At 37.4% G+C, this 22,610-nt stretch overlaps 1 protein-coding gene across 1 annotated transcript in view; it reads left to right on the top strand.

Moving 5' to 3' along the window:
- TMEM38B (transmembrane protein 38B) overlaps window positions 1–22,610 on the top strand; it is a 65,709-nt gene that overhangs the window by 34,887 nt on the left and 8,212 nt on the right. Inside the window, exons 3-5 of the mRNA XM_068974491.1 lie at window positions 5,118–5,302; window positions 6,318–6,405; window positions 11,453–11,570. Of these exons, the coding sequence (XP_068830592.1) occupies window positions 5,118–5,302; window positions 6,318–6,405; window positions 11,453–11,570 (391 nt within the window). The remainder of the gene's footprint in view (window positions 1–5,117; window positions 5,303–6,317; window positions 6,406–11,452; window positions 11,571–22,610) is intronic.

Consider the following 22,610-nt stretch of genomic DNA (forward strand, 5'->3'; position numbering starts at 1 on the left):
GTTATTAATTTGTTAGAGATTGAGAGCAAGAGAAAAGCTATCTTATTGGACTAATATGAACTGCGTTTAGTTTATTGCTCTTTTGGCTTGGTTAAGTTATCCTGTTTTTGGTAGTCAGAGGAGGGGAATTAAGGGGGAATGAAGGCAGAGTTCTCAGTGATTAACTGTGGAAGCTCAACTCTTGGTATTAACCTAAATTCTCATTTCATCTTCCTATTTTAACTGTTTCAACTTTCATTTGTCAGTGGCCTTGCATCCTGTTTGTATCCTATTTTAGACTAACTTTCGTTATTTAGCACTGTTCCTTGTCTTTTTTTTCTCTCTGTTAATCTAAGTGACTTAAAAATATATGAGAAATAAATTGCCTTCTTGTTCCATTTCATGTTATGTTGCAGTCCTTCTTTTCTGATATGTTTTCTTTAAGCGCTTTAAAGTTAAAAGTTCCTTAGATGCGACAATTTTAATTAAAGGTGAAATCATAATCTTTACAGAAGGAAGAACATGATTCCTTAATGAGTGTTGGTTGAGTGAGTCATCAACGGAATTTTAAAAAGCTAATGTGTAATAGAGCGGGAATGGCTGTTTAGGGAGCCACTGGTCTGATTTGCTTACTTGTAAGTCTATGGAGTACAATAAACAGTTCTTTTGCCCTGTGGCTATTAACACTTGAAATGAGAACTATTTTTGTCAAATATTAGTGTGTTATAGGTATACTTTAGAAATATCTGAAATGCAATAAAGACTTATTTATTAGAAATAGCAGTAATTACAGATTATTAGACCATATGCCAAAATGTCACATCAGTTCAATTCAGTCGCTCAGTTGTGTCCGACTCTTTGCGACCACATGAATTACAGCACACCAGGCCTCCCTGTCCATCACCAGCTCCCAGAGTCTACCCAAACTCATGTGCATCAAGTCGGTGATGCCATCCAGCCATCTCATCCTCTGTCGTCCCCGTCTCCTGCCCCTAATCCCTCCCAGCATCAGGGTCTTTTCCAGTAAGTCAGCTGTCAGTTCAGTTCAGTTCAGTCGCTCAGTCGTGTCCAACTCTCTGTGACCCCATGAATCGCAGCACGCCAGGCCTCCCTGTCCATCACCAACTCCCGGAGTTCACCCAGACTCACGTCCATCAAGTCATTGGTGCCATCCAGCCATCTCATCCTGGGTTGTCCCCTTCTCCTCCTGCCCCCAATCCCTCCCAGCATCAGTCTTTTCCAATGAGTCAACTCTTCACATGAGGTGGCCAAATTACTGGAGTTTCAGCTTTAGCATCATTCCTTCCAAAGAAATCCCAGGGCTGATCTCCTTCAGAATGGACTGGTTGGATCTCCTTGCAGTCCAAGGGACTCTCAAGAGTCTTCTCCAGCACCACAGTTCAAAAGCATCAATTCTTCGGCGCTCAGCTTTCTTCACAGTCCAACTCTCACATCCATACATGACTACTGGAAAAACCATAGCCTTGACTAGAGGGACCTTTGTTGACAAAGTAATGTCTCTGCTTTTTAATATGCTATCTAGGTTGGTCATAACTTTTCTTCCAAGGAGTAAGCGTCTTTTAATTTCATGGCTGCAGTCTCACCATCTGCAGTGATTTTGGAGCCTGAAAAAATAATGTCTGACACTGTTTCCACTGTTTCCGCATCTATTTCCCATGAAGTGGTTGACCAGATGTCATGATCTTAGTTTTCTGAATGTTGAGCTTTAAGCCAACTTTTTCACTCTCCTCTTTCACTTTCATCAAGAGGCTTTTTAGTTCCCCTTCACTTTCTGCCATAAGGGTGTTGTCATCTGCATATCTGAAGTTATTGCTATTTCTCCCAGCAATCTTGATTCCAGCTTGTGCTTCTTCCAGTCCAGCGTTTCTCACGATGTTCTCTGCATATAAGTTAAATAAGCAGGGTGACAATAAACAGCCTTGACGTACACCTTTTCCTATTTGGAACCAGTCTGTGGTTCCATGTCCAGTTCTAACTGTTGCTTCCTGACCTGCATACAGGTTTTTGAAGAGGCAGGTCAGGTGGTCTCCAAGCCAAACTTCATCAACATGTGAACCGTGAACTTCCAGATATTCAAGCTAGTTTTAGAAAAGGCAGAGGAACCAGGGATCAAATTGCCAACATCCGCTGGATCATGGAAAAAGCAAGAGAGTTCCAGAAAAACATCAATTCCTGCTTTATTGACTATGCCAAAGCCTTTGACTGTGTGGATCACAATAAACTGGAAAATGCCACATAGCTGGATATAAAAACTCCAAGATTGAGACTTCCTTGGTGGTCCAGTGGTCAAGATTCAGTGCTTTCACTGCAGGGGGCATGGGTTTGATCCCTAGTTAGGGGGGAAAAAATGCCAAGATTGCTCTTGTAGTTTAGGCTTTCAACTCATGTTGAAGATAATTTCTGTGTGGAGAATGAAAATGGGGTCATTTGTATTATTTTTATTTGTTGTGTTTTTGTTTGAGTATTTTGAGCATACACTATTTTTATTTTATTTAAAATAATACTTTAAAAAATTGCTTAAGTGTAACTCTTTTCTTTTCCTGGCACCTAACCTACTTCCTGGAAATTTGTTCTACTTTTAAAGAGAGAATTTAAAGAGAGGCTTTCAAAATATTATATAAACATGTAAAGTTTTTATATCATACCAGTCATTTTCAAAAAGCTTTTAACTATTTTAGGTAATTTATTTTTTTCTTTAAAGCTCTTTAATTATCAGATGGTTCTTTGATATGTTTTCTGTTTTGCCTCCTACTAATTTATTAGCTGTTAATAAATGATTTAATTCAGGGCTACTTTTTATTATGCTGAGTTTTAGGTGAGGGGGTAACACAATGAATGATTCCTGCCATTAAGGACTGTTATAATTTATCATAAAGAAAAGGTATAGAAGAGCTATGTTGAATATAGGAACCATCAGAATTTAGTCTGAACTGAGACTATTAAATGAAACTCCCAAAGTCAATGTATATGGTAGTATTTGAGTGAAATCTTGAAGAAAAGGAAGAATTGGTAAGTGGAGTTGAAGAAGAGAGGGTGCTTCAGGCCTGACAAATCATTGCATCTTATATTTGGTCTCTGAAGTAATGTTTTGGTGAACAGGTTTCATATTCCATGAATACTATTGGGAATTTGGATTTATGAACCATGAATTACAGTAAGATTAACAGCGTCTTTTAGAAAAGATAGAGTACCTCTTTTAAGCAGTATATTCCTCATTGCTTCAAGATAAATATTCTGCTTTAAGCACAAAATTGTCTGCCAGAGAGTGTTAGGAATATGGGGGTGGGGGAGTGCTATGTCTTCCTATCAGTACTACTGTTGAATTGTTGAACAGATGCTTAGAACAGATGAAGCTGCAGAAAATAATTCACCTGAGGAGTGAATTATTGTTAAACTAATATCACAATTTAATTGGTTGAAATTTAAACTTACTCAACTGAGTTGAAGAACAAGCTTCATATTCTTTTAACTGTATGAAAATGTGTTTTCCCTTAACATGAATGAATCTGTCTCATTGAGAGCTATGACCTTTCTCTGAATAGGTTGCAGTTTATACACAAAGGGGCACAGGTAAAAGATGTAAGTGGGGTTGAAATGCTGCTCCTTGCTCAGTTACCAAAGGCTCGTTTCTAATTCGAAAGACACTCTACCTAGAGAGGGCTTCCCTTGTGGCTCAGCTGGTAAAGAATCCGCCTGCAATGTGGGAGACCTGGATTCAATCCCTGGGTTGGGAAGATCCCCTGGAGAAGGGATAGGCTGCCCACTCCAGTATTCTGGCCTGCAGGATTCCATGGACTGTATAGTCCATGGAGTCACAAAGAGTCGGACACAACTGAGCGCCTTTCATTTTCTACCTAGAGAAACCTGAAAGCAGAAGTGATTATCAAGTTCAAGTTCAGTTGCTCAGTCATGTCTGACTCTTTGTGACCCCATGGACTGCCCCATGCCAGGCCTCCCTGTCCATCACCAACTCCCGGAGTCTACTCAGACTCATGTCCATTGAGTCAGTGATGCCGTCAAACCATCTCATCTTCTGTCATCCCTTTCTCCTCCTGCCCCCAATCCCTCCCAGCATCAGAGTCTTTTCCAGTGAGTCAGCTCTTCGCATGAGGTGCCCAAAGTACTGGAGTTTCAGCTTTAGCATCATTCCTTCCAAAGAAATCCCAGGGCTGATCTCCTTCAGAATGGACTGGTTGGATCTTCTTGCAGTCCAAGGGACTCTCAAGAGTCTTCTCCAGCACCACAGTTCAAAAGCATCAATTCTTTGGCGCTCAGCTTTCTTCACAGTCCAACTCTCACATCCATACATGACTACTGGAAACACCATAGCCTTGACCAGACGGACCTTTGTTGACAAAGTAATGTCTCTGCTTTTTAATATGCTGTCTAGGTTGGTCATAACTTTTCTTCCAAGGAGTAAGCGTCTTTTAATTTCATGGCTGCAGTCTCACCATCTGCCGTGATTTTGGAGCCCATAAAAATAAAGCCTCTCACTGTTTCCACTGTTTCCCCATCTATTTCCCATGAAGTGATGGGACCAGATGTCATGATCTTCATTTTCTGAATGTTGAGCTTTAAGCCAACTTTTTCAGTCTCCTCTTTCACTTTCATCAAGAGGCTGTTTAGTTTTTCTTCGCTTTCTGCCATAAGGGTGATTATACACTTGCTTTATATTGTTGGTGCATTCAGTACTTAGCTTCTAGAGTAGTACAGACACAGGTTAGGAACTTACTGCATATATAGAGTACTCAGGAGTACAAAATTTATATTCCTCTTTCATTATGACTCTTTGACATATTTTTTTTATGTGCTTCATGTGATTTAAAAAATACACGTTGGAACTTCTCTGGCAGTCCAGTGGTTAACAATTTGTGCTTTCCTGCAGGGAGCATGGATTGTTCCCTGGTTGGGGAACTAAGATCCCACATGCCTCATGGAGCAGCCAAAAAAAAAAAAAACTGACTTGATTCAGATTATCTGTGGTCTTTTTGCAGTCAAATTCCATGTTTATTTGGATAATTTCATTTGTTGTGTTTTATCAGATTGTTATTGCTGATAAACGCTAGATTTTTTTGTTCTGATACAGTCATATTAAAATATTTAAATTTTAATTTCAGGTATATTGCATTTTTTTGCCCATATGACCTAATTTCCCAGGGATACTCATTCCTACCTGTTCAACTATTGGCTGCGGGAATGAAGGAAGTGACCAGAACTTGGAAAATAGTAGGTGGAGTCACACATGCTAATAGCTATTACAAAAATGGCTGGATAGTCATGATAGCTATTGGATGGGCCCGAGGTAATATTAACAACATGTGTTCATAAATATTCTGTTGTTGGTATACTACAAATACTGAATAGTTCTTTAGTTGCATTAATGGGGACCACATACTTTAATAACAGAGACTTCTATGGAAGATGAAAGCATTGTTTCTGTTGACTGGTTAATTTAATCCAAAACTGGCACTCTTAACTAGTACTAGTCATCAGCCATTATTTTACAGCTGATTGTCTTAAAATATACAATATTTATTATTGGTTTGATTAATAGCTGTAACCAGAGAGATTCATAGTTAATTAAGGTGTAGTTGTCATCATAAATAAAACAAGTTTACATAAGAAATTATGTTGTTTACCTAATTAAACAAATTTTGCTCTTTGTTTTTTCTGGATTTTTTTTCCATCTTGCATACTCTGAAATAGTAAATGTGATAGATTATGGGTTTATGTTCACTCTATATTACCTACCTTTATTGTTCTTTTGTAAGTTGAAATTAAATTTTCAATCTGTTGTTACAGTTATGCACCTAAAACTAAAATCAGGGAAGGAAATGATAAAGCAGAGAAGTTTATTTTTTCAGGTCAGAAACAAACCTCAATTTACATCTCTGTCTGAGACCCTAGTTTTAACCTTAATTGTAGTACAATAAACAGCTGCCATGAAAGAACTGCAGTTGTCTCGGTACCATAAATGTAGAAAGCAACATTCTTCTTCCTCCTAAGAATTATAGCTTGGAATTTTAAGTCAGGAGACAATTATGGCTTCATTTCATATTTTTTCTCAAGAATATTTGGTTAAGTATTCTTGTTTCGGTGGTTCGGACGGTAAAGTATCAGTCTGCAGTGCAGGAGACCTGGGTTGGATTCCTGGCTCGGGAAGATCCCCTGGAAAAGGGAATGGCTACCCACTCTAGTATCCTTTCCTGGAGAAGTCCACTGACAGAGGAAACTAGTGGGCTGTAGTCCATGGGCTCGCAAAGAGTTTGCCATGACTAAACAACTGACACATTCCTATCTTATCTTGGTCTTTTTAGGTGCAGGTGGTAGCATTATCACGAATTTTGAGCAGCTGGTAAAAGGATGTTGGAAACCAGAAGCTGAGGAATGGCTGAAGATGTCCTAGTGAGTTTGCATAGACTATACTGAGATGTGGTCTTTTATCTTTAGATTTTACCAAATTTATTTTTAAAACATTTTGGACTCTAAACATGAATGAAACAAACAAACAGAAAGACAAATAAAATGATAATGGGGATAAAACCAGGAAACCTTTTTTTTTTTTCCAGAAAGTCTACTGTCTTAAATGTAGCTTTAAAAATAAATATTGATTACTTTTTCTGTGGGTTCCTCCTCTTAGAAAATAAAACCAAGCAAAAGCTCTTGGATTGTTATAGAATTGTGGGAAGAGAGTGTATTTATGAACTGAGAACAGGAGCAGACTTCTCTGGAATCAGTGGCAGGCTTTTGGCATTTTCATTAATGGCTACATCATCACCCAGATTCCAAATTATTCATAGTTCTGGTGGTAAAATGTCAAACTTACGTGAATAGTCAATACATTATCATAAAGCTCTGTTAGTTTAAAAATGAGAGTTGAGTAACTACATACAAAAAATAAGAAAAAGAGGAAATAACCCATTCTGTGCTTGTACAATTCAAACTACCTTTTGCACCCATTTAGGAGAATCTAATTGTTAGATTTCTCTACAGACATTGACCCAATCAAATAAGTCACAAATGTATTCCTGATGCAACTGAAAATGAAATAAAGAAATATAGTTACCATTTGCACAATTCAGTAAGGAAAGACTTAGGCTTTAGTGGCCATAATAAGCAAGGTGAGGAACACTTAATGTAAAATAAACTCATTAGAATGGATTAAAAGTGAGGGTTGAGAAGTAGTATGAATGATGAAGTATGTGTTTGAATGAACCAGTAGATGTCAGATGTTTAACTTAGAATGTATCCCTTAAAGCTTGAATGAGGTAGTTTAGAAATGGAACAAAGGAAGCTTTGATTGATAAATACGTAAATGTTATAAATAAGACATTAGTGAAAGGGGACATTTTTCTCATTTTGAGTATATGCCTTGAAATTTCTTCCGTGAAACATTTCTCAGGGCTGTAAAACTGAAATCAAGTTGTGATTCTCCTGTGTTTAAGACCTTGTAGTGTCTGCCCAACTGGCTTCCGAGACTCCCTAAGATACGTGTCTCCACCACACCCAATATGCTTTGACTTCAGCTCTCACTGTTCTCTCCTTTGCTCACTGCACTGTATCCTTGAACAAGCCAGGTGTTGTCTGTTTTAAAACTAACTTGTCTCTCTGTCTAGAATCTTTTTCCTTAGGTGGCTAGCTCCCTTATCTACTTTGCTCAAAGTAGTTCTTCAGAGCTTAACTTCTCAATGAGGACTACCTTACTTAAAATTGAAACACTTCCCTCTATTTCCCCCCACCCAACATTTATCATATTTTATAATTTACTTATCCATTATGTTTGTTTTTCTCTCCCCTTGGCTTCCCCTCATGCTTCAAAGAATACCAGTGGCCAAGTACAGGGATTTTTCTCTCTTTTGATTGCTTTTATATCTGGAGCAACTACCACATAGTAGATAGTCATTAAATACTATGTGAATGATTGAGTGATTAATAGTTTGTCAAGTGAAATCATGGGGTCCATTATGATATTTTGTGTATGCATGTATGTATATGTGTGAAACTTGGGAAATAGTAGTTCTGTGTGTGTGTGTGTGTGTGAGAAAGTGGAAGTGTTAGCTGGTCAGTCGTGTCCGACTCTTGCTACTCCCATAGACAGTAGCCCGCCAGGCTTCTCTGCCCATGGAATTCCCCAGGCAAGAATACTTAACTGGGTTGCCATTCCCTTCTCCAGGGGATCTTCCTAACGGATCGAACCCGTGTCTCTTGCATTGGCAGGTGGATTCTTTTACCACTGAGCCACCAGGGAAGGCCATGTGTGTATTTATGTATACAGTCCATGGGATCACAAAGAGTTGGACATGACTGAGCAACTGTGCACGCACGCACACAAATATGACACAGGGGATCCATGCCATTAGTCAAGATGATCCTCCACAGACCTTTCCTGGATAATCTCATTTTTATTCCTGGCTTCTGCTGTGAGAGCTGAATGGATCCATGAATTATACGCCTAATCTCTTAACACTAGCAAAAGTTGCCCAGCCACGTCCTTAACTTTCTCTCCACAGCTAGCTCTTCCTAAGAATAACTCTCCTAATTTTGTAATTTTTTACAGACTGGATAGGCTGATAATTTCCCAAATCATCAAGTCTTGGTTTTTTTGTTTAGCAGTTATTTCCTCAATTCAAAGCTTTCCTCTCACACTTCATTGTAAGAAGCAAGAAGAAACCAACTCAGACCATCAGCAGTTTGCTTCCAAATCTCAACTAAATATCCAAGTTCACTGCTTACCACAAAACTGTAGCACATATAACTACATTTCTTTCAGTTTCCAGTATCATGTTCCTTATTTCCTTCTGAGACCTCACTGGTGACTCTAATGTTCTTGTTTCTACCAACATTCTGTTTATTCTAACATACATATTCTCTAAGACCATAAAGGCTCTCTCTACTATGCAAAAGTATTTGGTCATAAATATATGAATATATATATATATATATGTGTTGTTTAGTCACTAAGTTGTGTCTGACTCTTTGTGACTCCATGGATTGTAGCCTGCCAGGCTCTTCTGTCCATGGGATTTCCCCAGCAAGAATACTGGCGTGGGTTGCGATTTCCTACTCCAGGGGATCTTCCTGACACAGGGATTGAACCTGTGTCTCTTGTGTCTCCTGCAATGGCAGGCAGATTCTTTACCAACTCTACCACCTGGGAAGCCCACGTGTCACACATGCTGCTGCTGCTGCTGCTGCTAAGTCGCTTCAGTCATGTCTGACTCTCTGTGGACTCATAGACGGCAGCCCACCATGCTCCCCCGTCCCTGAGATTCTCCAGGCAAGAACACTGGAGTGGCTTGCCATTGCCTTCTCCATGTGTCACACATAGGAAGCCCTAAAGATTTTTGAAGATGTTATATCGACAGAATCACTTCAGGTTGGACTGAAAAGGACAGAGATAAGATGAAATAAAAGAATTCAGACTCTAAAAATTCTGTGGTTAACAGAATGATAAAACTTCTTAGCTGTAGACATATGCTGCCATTCAGGGAAAAGGAAGTATGGCTTTAAGGTGGGAATTGTGGTCTTAGAAACCGAGGCTAGACCCATAGGCTGGAGTCAGAGGTGAATAAGCCAGAGTCATGAGTGCAGAGATTAGAGCTGCAGACTCAGAGGATGGACTCCCTTAAGCCACGGAGAGTTAGTCCTGAGCCTTGAAATCTAATGGAATTTGACCTGCTGAATTTTGAAATTGCATAGGTCTGTGATCACTTTCTTTACATTTTCCCCCTTCTGGAATGGCAGTGTGTATAGCTGTTATCCGTTGCCTGTTTCACTGTTGTATTTTGGAAGCAGATAGCTATTTACTAGATTCACAGGAAATTAATAAGCGTAAGAATTTTCTAAATGCATTCTGATCTTCCTAACCAATCTCACTGTCTTCTAAATCCTAACGCTGCTTCAACCACCTGCTCCAATTTATTGTTTACACAATCCTTGCTCCACCGATTCATTGCTTGTGAATTTATGCTTTAAGAGAACACAATCCAAAATATAGTGTGTGTATGCTGAGATGCCTTTGATGAGACACTCTGTTACAGAAACTGAACTATTAGAGTAGCAAAATGACATTAAGACAATTTTTAAATCTCATCCTTTTAAAAAAGTCAGTTTGGTGTACATTTTATGATATAATTGTATATGTACATAATTAAAAAATAATTGATATATATTAAGAAGTGTCTTAAACACTTTTACCATTAGAGACGCACAGTCAAAAAGCTTGTGGACCACTGTCCTAAAACAGGAACGCTGCCCTGTTATTGGTAAGCAAGACCCAAATCCTGTTACCCCAGCTTAATTCGGTTTTGAACTCAATCCTTAGTTTGTACTAATTAAAGAAGGAACTTATTTTTCACAGAGTTACTTATAGGGACTTTTACATTTGTCATATTTTGCAGTATGGCTTTCTGAGAGTTTATTATTTGTCTTTTTCTAGTTGTAAGCATAAATAGCTAGAAAAAGATGTTACTGAGATATACTTTAAGTGTGTGGCAAATATATGACATGAAAATAGTACTTCTTATTTGTAGATTAATATCTTATTATAGACTTTAAATTTTAAAGATATTGGCTAATGCTAATGTTTTGTACCGGAGTTAGCTAAGTAATGTGCTGGTGCTGGCTCATGCTGTTTTATGAGAGTGATTATGCACAGCAGCCTGAAGTGGGCTGTGGGAGTACAGTTGGCCCTGTATATCCAAGGTTTCTGCCTTTGTGTATTAACCAGCTGTGGACCAAAAATATTTTTTAAAAATTCCAGAAAGTTTCTGAAAGCAAACTGAATTTTTCACATGCTGAGAGCTGTTTACATAGTATTTATATTGTATTTACAGCTGTTTACATGGTGTTTATAATATGTTGGTATTATAAATATTCTGGAGATTATTTACAGTTTGTGGGATGATGTGCATAGATTATGTGCAACTATATCAGTTTATATGAGGGACTTGAGCATCAGTGAGTTAGGTATTTGTGGGGGGTCCTGGATCAAATTGCCTGCGAATACCACAAGGTATTTACACCATGGAAAATGAGGAACTGCTACAAATCAAGACTTTCTTTTCCTTTCCCCATCCCACCCAAGGAGCTTGGTTAGCACTGTAAGATTTTTCAGAATTAATATGCTTTTCTCAAATCATGCTATAGAACGTGGGACTTTCGAATCCTTTTGAAACAATGTTATATGGCCAATTCAGAAATATTGCATATAGAAAAGCACTGTCTTTATCAGAAAGTCACAGTATGTATGAACATTCTAAAATCTGATACTTTATGCTGAGAAGAAGGGTGTTTAACTTCATATAACTCAGCATTTCCAAAAGTTTATAGAATTCATTTTTGTGTTACATCTATTAATAACTCATTTAATTAATAATTTGAGAATACTCTGAGAAATATAGAGATAAATCATGCTTAATACTTACTGAGTTAAAATGTGTTTTATTTTCAGCCCTGCCAAGGTAACCCTGCTGGGATCAGTTATCTTCACATTCCAGCAAACCAAGCATTTGGCAATATCAAAGCATAATCTTATGTTCCTCTTTACTGTGTTTCTTGTGGCCACGAAGGTAGGTGTTAAAAGTAGCAACAAATCAGTATTATAGATTTTGTGTAACCAGAATTCTGCATAAGGCAAGTAACAGAAATAATTACTTTGTATGATAGTCTAAAAATATCAGTTTTGGGGAGTTTATTCAGCACATCCATGACTTAGTGAAACATAGCTCTTCTATGATTCCTCATTTGATTTATGCTGATGCTATCATGAAGGATTTGCAGATAGCCTTTTAATACATCTGCCTGCAATGCAGGAGACCCAGGTTTGATCACTGGGTCAGAAAGACCCCCTGGAGAAGGGAATGGCAACCCACTCCATTATTCTTGCCTTGAGAACTCCATGGATAGTGGAGCCTGGCAGGCTACAGTCCATGGGGTCACAAGGAGTCAGACGTGACTGACTAACCCTTTGACTTTGTAATACGTTGGAGGATAGAGAGTAGCGGAAATAGCCAAGGCTAATCAGAGACTGCAAAGTATTGTGTTATTTGTAAAATGAGGTACTTAGCGTAGATGTTCTCTAAAGTTCTTTTAAACTTTTAATATTTTTATATTAGTACATATTTGTGGTTAATCTCTCTAATTACTATTGCCTGATTGGATGTTTTATCCCTTCTTTAAGATAGGAAATAGTATGATATCATAGGTTTTAGAGACAGGCAGTCTTAAATTCAAATCCTAGCTTTGTTTAATCACTGAATAGGCAAGTTACTTAATATCTCTGAACCCTGATTTCCTCATCTTCACTGTACCGATTGTTGACAGGATTGGAGATGACATGTCTTATTCTGTGACTATGTCTGCACATCTTATGCATTTTACTTGCAGCTTTATGATGAGACTAATTATTATTCTTAAAGTTATTATATATTGTTCAGTGGTATACAGTTGATTTTTAAAGTATTATTTAGGCCTAGAGAAATCTTGCAGATAACTCTGTCAGCCTAGATATTTTTGGCTAAAAACATACCTATGAGATGCTTAGAAGGAAAACAGAATATGTTATATAAATTTATACCTTAGAAAGAACCAAATCACTGTAGAGAGAATTTTTTTCCCCAGTATTCTCTGCAGTAGAGGTGATCTGTGGTGGTTGTACTTCAGATGTCTAAGGCAAAATCTCTTCATATGTGTCTTTTTCTTCCGGTCATTAAATTTTGAGCTGGTTTTTTTTTGGTAATAGCTTTACTGAAGTATATTTTACACACTATACAATTCATACATTTAAAGTGTTCAGTTCAGTGGTTTTTAGCACAGAGATGTGCTGCTGTTACCACAATCGATATTAGAACGTTTTTATCACCCAAAATAAACCTCATACCCATTAGCATTCCCTTCATGTTTTTCCTCATTCCACTCAACTGTAGGCAACCAGTGATCTACTTTATGCCTATAAATTTGTCTATTCTAATATTTCATGTAAGTGAAGTCTTAAGTGTTGGACTAGTGGGGAAGTTCTCCCCAAAAAAACCTTTTTAGAGAATGATTTCTCTTAGAACTGCATTGTGGACAGTATATGTGGTTATTATATAACTGTATGTTATTGTTTGATATTTGTTGAGACTTCATTTTCTTTCTGTTATTGATGAGATTTTGTAATTATTTGTATGTGTGAAAAGTAAATATATTCTTTATTGTGAAGGCATAGGGAGTCTACTTTAATTGACATATATACTTGTTCGTTATGTTTCAGATATGTAGTTACATTTTCCCTGTCGCATCTATTAGTTTTTTTCCTTTCAGAGAGAAGTATGTTTAATTTATCCTTTCTTCTCTTGTTTTTTTTTTTCTTCAGTTCTTTCCCACCCTCCTTTTTATCCTCCTTTCCTTTCTTCCCTAGCTCAAACAAGCTGAACATTCTTTGAATGTTCTTTCCTCGTTGGGGGGGGGGGTCCCAGTTTCTTTCAAGGAGGACTTAGTTCTACTTTTCCCACTTTCAAAAGTCCTTTGTGATTGTTAAAACTCAAGTCTCAGAGGAAGGAAACTTGTGCCAGCTGAGACTCTTGGTATGGGGAAGGCACATGGGCTTTGGAACTAGACAGACATATGTCTAGGCTTCACAATTTTGAGTAAGTCATTTATGTTTCTCAGACTAGAATTATACATAACCCAGGGGATATATTTTGACATTATGTACAGTCATACTATAAATATGATATATTATGTATCATTGATTAGTCTCAATGTTAATTTATTTTAAGTGTTTTAAAGTTGAATATGAATATATTACAGAATTCAAAATTCACATACATTTTTAAGATAAAAAATGACATATTTGGCTTGTCTTTGATTGTTTTTTTGGCTATTGGGATATTTGTATATTGGGATATATTTGGCTGTTGGGATTCCCTGATAGCTCAGTTGGTAAAGAATCCTCTTCAATGCAGGAGACCCCGGTTCAATTCCTGGATTGGGACGATCTGCTGGAGAAGGGGTAGGCTACCCACTCCAGTATTCTTGGGCTTCCATTGTGGCTCAGCTGGTAAAGAATCCACCTGCAATGCAGGAGACCTGGGTTTGATCCGTGGGTTGGGAAGATCCCCTGGAGAAGGGAAAGGCTACCTACTCCAGTATTCTGGTCTGGAGAATTCCATGGACTGTATATTTGTGGGGTTGCAAAGAGTTGGAGACAACTGAGCAACTTTCACTTCACTTGGTTATTTTGGCCAAGTTTACTTTCTCCCACCAGAGACAACTTGAGAAAAGTTTCAGAAGCATGAAATATCTTTTGGTTTCTCTGTGTAAGACATCATGTGAAATAGTGTAATTGTGAAATAAAGCAAAAGGAGACTGGAGTGGTCAAGAATGATTAAAACTGGAAAGAGGCTGATGAATTTTGAAAATAAGAGGTATTTGGTAACCTTGGTAAAAGTAGTTTGAATGGACCATTAGAGAATAGAAAAATGTTTTTACTAGACTAGGTGAATAAGAGGAAGTAAAGGCGAAGAGTATGAACTACTTTAAAGGGATTTAGAGTCGAAACAAAAACAACTTGGGAGAACAGTTTGGCAATATCTGACGAAGTTGGAGATTTATGTACCTTGTAAATTAGTAATTTACTAGTTTACTCTATTTCTGGTTGTAACCTATGTGAGTCTTGCAAGGTATACAGTACAGAGCCCAGCTTTATCAGGATCTCTTAAAAAATGTTTTAGCAAAGAATAATTTACAAAAAACTTAGGAATGAGCTCCTTTAAAAATAAAAAAAAATCAACTTTACTGAAGTATAATTTGCATAATAAAATACACTCATTCTAGACTTTCAGTAAATTTGTATACCTTTGTAACCACCACCACAACCAAGATATGAAATGTTTCCATTACTTGAATAGTTGCTTGTGCTCTACTCAAGTAAATCCCAACCACCACCGATGATGAAATCATACAGTATGCATCTTTGGTGTCTGGCTTCTTTTGCTCAGCAGAAGGTTTTTGAGATTTACCCATGTTGTTGCATATTCCTTTTTATTGCAAAGTAGCATTATATTCCACAAGTTGTTTATCTAAGGAGAGTAAAAAAATTGGCTTAAAGCTCAACATTCAGAAAACGAAGATCATGGCATCTGGTCCCATCACTTCATGGGAAATAGATGGGGAAACAGTGGAAACAGTGTCAGACTTTATTTTTTTGGGCTCCAGAATCACTGCAGATGGTGACTGCAGCCATGAAATTAAAAGACACTTACTCTTTGGAAGAAAAGTTATGACCAACCTAGACAGCAAATTAAAAAGCAGAGACATTACTTTGCCAACAAAGGTCTGTCTGGTCAAGGCTATGATTTTTCCAGTAGTCATGTATGAATGTGAGAGTTGGACTATAAAGAAAGCAGAGCGCTGAAGAATTGATGCTTTTGAACTGTGGTGTTGGAGAAGACTCTTGAGAGTCCCTTGGACAGCAAGTAGATCAGTGGTCCATCCTAAAGGAAATCAGTCTTGAATGTTCATTGAAAGGACTGATGCTGAAGCTGAAACTCTTGGCCACCTGATGTGAAGAGCTGACTCATTTGGAAAGACCCTGATGCTGGGAAAGATGGAAGGTGGGAGGAGAAGGGGATGATAGAGGGTGAAATGGTTGGATGGCATCATTGACTCAATGGACCTGAGTTTGAGTAAACTCCAGGAGTTGGTGATGGACAGGGATGCCTGGCATGCTGCAGTTCATGGGTTCGCAAAGAGTCAGACACGACTGTGTGACTGAACTGAACTGAATTACCTGTTAATGGATCTTGGATTATTTCCAACTTTTGATTATTTGACTAAGTTATGAATAAAGCTGCTATGAACATGTTTACTTTGTGTGGAGATATTTTTTCGTTTCTCTCGGGTAGATAGTAGAATTATTAGGTCATATGGAAAGCTTGTTTAACTTTTTAAAAAATTTATCTTTAATTGAAGTAATTTTGGTTTATAACACACAAGTTTCATGTGTACATTGTGATTCTACAGCTGTATGCTCACCATCAAAAGTTTACTTTAGGGAATTCCCGGTGGTTCAGTGGTTAGGACTCTGTGCTTCCACTGCTGGGGCCTGAGTTCAATCCCTGGTGGGGGAACTAAGAGTTTACCAGCTGTGCAGGATAGCCCCCCCAAATTTTTTTTAATTAAAAAAATAAATTTTGCATCTGTCACCATACAGTTGATCTCCTTTACTCATTTTTCCTTCCTACTTTGGTTTGTCAGCTTTGCCTATCTTTTCAAAGAAACAGCTCTTAGTTTGATCTTTTCTATTGTCTTTTGCGTGTTTTGTTTCCATTCTGATCTTTATTATTTCCTTCTTTCTACTTCATGTTCTTTTTCAAGTTTCTTTTGGTGTAAGATTAGATTGTATATTTGAGATTTTTCTTGTTTCTTGAAGTAGGCCTTCAGTGCTATAAACTTCATTCTTAGTACCACTTTTGTGTCATCCCATAGATTTTGGTGTATTGCATATTTATATTCATTTATCTTCAGGTAGTTTTTGATTTCTCCTTTGATTTCTTCATTGACCCATAGTTGTTAAATAACTTGTTGTTTAGTCTCCACATATTTGTGACTCAGTCCATTTTCTTCTGGTAGTTGATTTCTAGTTTTATACCATTATGATTGAAAAAGATTCTTGATCTGATTTCAGCCTTCTTAAATTTACTGAGACTTGTGTCCCAACATATGGTCTATCCCTGAGAAAATTCTGCATGCAGTTGAGAAGAATATGAATTCTGCTGTGTTTGGATGCACTGCTCTATGCAAATCTATCAAATCTATCTGATTTAATGTTTCATTTAAGGCTGCTGTTTCCTTATTGACTTTCTGTCTAGAGGATCTATCCAGTGATGTAAGTGGTGTATTAGAGTCCCCTACTATTATTGTGTTGCTATCAGTTTCTCCCTTTAGGTCTGTTAATTGCTTTATATATTTTGGTGTTCCTATGTTAGGTGCATATATAATATTAATAACTGCTAATGTCTTCTTGATGCATTGTCATCTTTATCATCAAATACTGTTCATCTTTGTCTTGTTAAATTTTTTGACTTGAAGTCTGTTTTGTCTGATATGAGTATGGCTACACTTGTTTTTCTTTTGGCTGCTGTTTCTGAAGTATCATCTTTCATTCCTTCACCTGAAGCCTACATTTGTCTTTAGAGTTGAGCTAAGTCTTCTGGAGTTATTTAATTCATCCAGCTGCTTTGTCTTTTGATTGGTAAATTCAATTCACTTATGTTTAGGGTGATTGTGGATAGATGAGGACTTAGTACTGCTGTTGTATCTTTTGTTTTTTGATTGCTCTATATCTCCATTGTTTCTTTTCCTTGTGTTTCTATCTACCATTTTGTTTGGTGGTTTTCTGTGATGTTCTTGTCAGTTTATTCTTTTTCTCTATTTCATGTCTTGCTCTAGATTTATGTTTTGTGGTTAACATGAAATCATAGATAATACCACGTCATAGGTAAAATAATCCTTTTCCATGGATAGCATTTTATCTTCATTTACTTACGTAAGTTCTATTCTTTTTTCTTCTCCTATTGTGTTTTTGTCATCTCAGATTTCCATTTTATGTTGTGAATTTGTTACCATATTGTAATAGCTGTAGTTATTTTTCTTCTCCCTCTGCCCTTTAACCTCAATGCTATATTAAATTAAAAAAAAAAGTATTTTGGTATTGAGTTGCAATTTTCTGATTCTGTTTCTTACCTTACTGAAAATATTGTGTGCTTTTACCTTTTTATTTCTTAAATTTCTTGTAAAGCAGCTCTAGTGTTAAACTCTTCCAAGTTTTTCCCTGGGAACAAACAAAACCAAATAACTTTGCTAGATAGAGTATTCTTGGCTGACAGTTTATACTTTTCAGTATTTTGAGAATGTCAGTTTACTTCCTCCTGGACTATAGTTTCTGCTGAGAAATCTACTGATAGCCTAATGAGGGTTCCTTTGTAGGTTACTATTCTTTTTAAAAAATTCTTTCTTTGACTGACTTTTGACAATTTTAATATAACATGTCTTTGAGAAGGTGTTTTAGCATTGAGGTAGTTGGATTTTTTTTCATGGATTTAAATATTCACCTCTTTCTCCAACTTTTGGAAGTTCTCAACTGTTAATTTTTTTTAAAAAGATAAGTTGCTCCCTTCTTCCTCTCTTTTCTTTCTGGATTACCAATTACCCTAATGTTGCCCTTCCTAAGAGTTAGATCTCTCTCATAGAATTTTCCTACTTTTAAAATACCTTGAGTCTCTTTCGTCTTCTACTTCTGTCATTTCTAGGTTTTTATCTTCACGCTCACTAATTCTCTCTTCCTCATGATTCGCTCTATTTCCAGTGCTTTCTAATGCATTCTTCTGTCTCGTTTAGTGTGTTCTTCAGCTCCAGAATTTCTGTTTGGTTCTGTTAATAGAGTGGATTATACTGATTTATTTTTTTTAATGTTGTATAAACCTTTCATTTCTGTCATAAACCCCACTTTGTCATGATGTATCTTTTTTGTGCATTGCCAGATACAATTTGTTAATATTTTTCAAGTATATTTTTTTTCCATTGTGTTCATGAAATATATTTTCTTTGTAATCTGTATGGTTTTGTATCATCATAAGACTAAGCTTATTAAATAGGTTGAGAAATGTTCAATTCTTTACTCTCTGAAAGAGTTTAGGTAGATTTGGCATTATTTTAGGCATTTGATATAGGACAGTTTACATTATCTATTTTATTTGTGTTCATTTTGGTAAGTTGTACTTTTCACTCATGTTTTTCTTTTTTTTACATTTTGAAAATATTTATTGTGTTTATTGGATGTTTGTATTAAGAATATTAATTGTTGAGAAAGAATTTTTTTTTTTTACTTTACAATACTGTATTGGTTTTGCCATACATTAACATAAAGTGCCATTTAAACTTTTGATTTTGTTAATGTGAAATTGTTAATAGTAGTTCTTTGTTGTCTTTTTCGTGTCTAAGTGATGTCTCCAGTTTCATTTCTGGTATTGATCATTTGTATCTTTATCTCTCATTTCAAATTGGTCTAACTAGAGGTTTATTAGTTTCATCAGTATGTTTGAAAAATCTGGCCTTTGCTTTCTTGTTTTCTGCTTTTTTAAGTTTTATTGACGTATAATTGACTTACAGTGTTGTCTTCATTTTTTAGATGTACACCAGAGTGATTTATATATATATATACACATACACATATATTATTCTTTTTCAGATTCTTTTCCCTTATAGGTTATTCAGTTCAGTTCAGTCGCTCAGTCGTGTTTAACTCTCTGCGACCCTATGAACCGCAGCCCACCAGGCCTCCCTGTCCATCACCAACTGCTGGAGTCTACCCAAACTGATGTCCATTGAGTCAGTGATGCCATCCAACCATCTCATCTTCTGTCGTCCCCTTCTCCTCCTGCCCTCAATCTTTCCCAGCATCAGGGTCTTTTCAAATGAGTCAGCTCTTCGCATCAGGTGGCCAAAGTATTGGAGTTTCAGCTTCAACAGCAGTCCTTCCACTGAACACCCAGGACTGATCTCCTTTAGAATGGACTGGTTGGATCTCCTTGCAGTCCAAGGGACTCTCAAAGAGTCTTCTCAAACACCATAGTTCAAAAGCATCAATTCTTCTGTGCTCAGCTTTCTTTATAGCCAACTCTCACATCCATACATGACTACTGGAAAAACCATAGCCTTGACTAGATGGACCTTTGTTGGCAAAGTAGTGTCTCTGCTTTTTAATATGCTATCTAGGTTGGTCATAACTTTCCTTCCAAGGAGTAAGTGTCTTTTAATTTCATGGCTGCAATCACCATCTGCAGGGATCTTGGAGCCCCCCAAAATGAAGTCTGTCACTGTTTCTGCTGCTTCCCCATTTATTTCCCATGAAGTGATGGGACCAAATGCCATGATCTTAGTTTTCTGAATGTTGACCTTTAAGCCAACTTTTTCACTCTCCTCTTTCACTTTCATCAAGAGGCTCTTTAGTTCTTCTTTGTTTTCTGCCATAAGGGTGATATCATCTCTACGTATCCTATTTACAAAGAGAACCGGGCACTTTTTCAATCTTTTCTGGATATTCTGGCATGTTTATTTATTTTCAGTTTTTTTTTCCCCAGCTTTTTGGCATATTGATATGAACTTTTAATGGTAGTTTGTCTAATACCGTAATGGAATTTATTGGTGTTTTTACTAAGATTGTATTTGGTTTATAAATTATCTTAGGAAGGCAGTTACATTACATATGGACAAAGGCTAGAGACAGGAGAAAGGACAGAGTCATGAGATTTTCTAATATTTAGAGAAAGAAGATCCAGAGTGAGAAATTAGAAAGAAGCTGCTGAAAACCAGGAGATGGTATTAAAGGGATGGTCAGTTATGCTCAATGCTTTTGAGAGGTTTCTTCAGGTCAGTCACACCCCCTGGTGAAGGAAATGGCAACCCATTCCAGTATTCTTGCCTGAAGAATTCCATGGACAGAGAAGACTGGTAGGCTATAGTCCATGGGGTCACAAAGAATTGGACATGGCTGTGTGACTAACACTTAATTACTTAATATTGAGATAGTATAGTATTGTCGAATATATGAATGAGGGACAGTGGTATTAAGCTCTTTGGGGGATACAAATGGACACTTAAACTTTGACTAAGACAAAGACTCTTTCTTCAAGATGTTTTTGTCTAAAAAGAAGTACAAAGCACTGTGCTTTTAAACTTCATGAGAATAGGGACCAAGTTTGTTTTATTCATAACTGTATCCCTAGCATTGTGTCTGGTGCCTATAGTAGATTTTTAATATATATTTGTTGACTGACTGATAAATGGCCAAAATGTTCTTTCATAGGTGGTCTCTCTCTATTTAATTCAGTTCAGTCACTCAGTCGTGTCCGACTCTCTGCGACCCCATGAATCACAGCACACCAGGTCTCCCTGTCCGTCACCAACTGATGGAGTTTACCCAAACTCATGTCCATCGAGTCGGTGATGCCATGAGCCATCTCATCCTCTGTGGTCTCCTTCTCCTCCTGCCCCCAATCCCTCCCAGCATCAAGGTCTTTTCCAATGAGTCAACTCTTTGCATGAGGTAGCTGAAGTATTGGAGTTTCAGCTTCAACCTCAGTCCTTCCAATGAACACCCAGGACTGATCTCTTTGCAGACCAAGGGACTCTCAAGAGTCTTCTCCAACACCACACTTCAAAAGCATCAATTCTTCGGCGCTCAGCTTTCTTCACAGTCCAACTCTCACATCCATACATGACAATTGGAAAAACCGTAGCCTTGACTAGATGGACCTTTGTTGGCAAAGTAATGTCTCTGTTTTTTAATATGCTGTCTAGGTTGGTCATAACTTTCCTTCCAAGAAGTAAGCGTCTTTTAATTTCATAGCTGCAGTCACCATCTGCAGTGATTTTGGAGCCCCCCAAAATAAAGTCTGACACTGTTTCCACTGTTTCCCCATCTATTTCCCATGAAGTGATGGGACCAGATGCCATGATCTTCGTTTTCTGAATGTTGAGCTTTAAGCCAACTTTTTCGCTCTCCTCTTTCACTTTCATCAAGAGGCTTTTTAGTTCCTCTTCACTTTCTGCCATAAGGGTGGTGTCATCTGGATATCAGAGGTTATTGATATTTCTCCCGGCAGTCTTGATTCCAGCTTGTGCTTCTTTCAGCCCAGCATTTCTCATGATGTACTCTGCATATAAGTTAAATAAGCAGGGTGACAATATACAGCATTGACATACTCCTTTTCCCATTTGGAACCAGTCTGTTGTTCCATGTCCAGTTCTAACTGTTGCTTCCTGACCTGCATATAGGTTTCTCAAGAGGCAGATCAGGTGGTCTGGTATTCCCATCTCTTTTAGAATTTTCCACAGTTTATTGTGACCCATACAGTCAGAGACTTTGGCATAGTCACTTATTTATCTAGGGCTAATACTACCATATGAACAGTTTGCTTGCCCAGCTTACTGAAGAGATTTATAAAAATGAGGATCTGAAGATTTGACAGTTGTTCAGGTTAATAATTACTAGTGTCTGAGTGAATGATACCACCAAAGAAGAAGTATAGAGTGACCAGAAAACCTGGTTGAATGTACCATATTCTAGAAGCTTATTATAGGGCAACGTGATTTTCATTAGAGGGTGTTGGAGAACGTTTAATGGAATAGACACCTTGCAGTTATACTGCAAAAGATGTTTGAATTTGGGCAGATGGAGACAGGAAGAAGTATGTTCTGGGTGGAGAGAAAGATTAATTTTGCTTATACAGATGTATTATAATAGTCTTGGCTTCCCTGGTGGCTCAGAGGTTAAAGCGTCTGCCTCCAATCCAGGAGACCTGGGTTCAGTCCCTGGGTTGGGAAGATCCCCTGGAGAAGGAAATGGCAATCCACTCCAGTATTCTTGCCTGGAGAATCCTATGGATGGAGAAGCCTAGTAGGTTACAGTCCACGGGGTCGCAAAGAGTTGGACACGACTGAGCGACTTCACCTTCACCTTCACCTTGAATTATTCATGTGATGTAGAAATTGTGTTTATTCATTGTATTCTATTCTTATTGCTATGCACTATAGAGGATATAAAAGTATATGAGTCCTATTTGTGC

The sequence above is a fragment of the Capricornis sumatraensis genome, chromosome 6, assembly GCF_032405125.1.
Source record: "Capricornis sumatraensis isolate serow.1 chromosome 6, serow.2, whole genome shotgun sequence".
Classification (NCBI taxonomy): domain Eukaryota; kingdom Metazoa; phylum Chordata; class Mammalia; order Artiodactyla; family Bovidae; genus Capricornis; species Capricornis sumatraensis.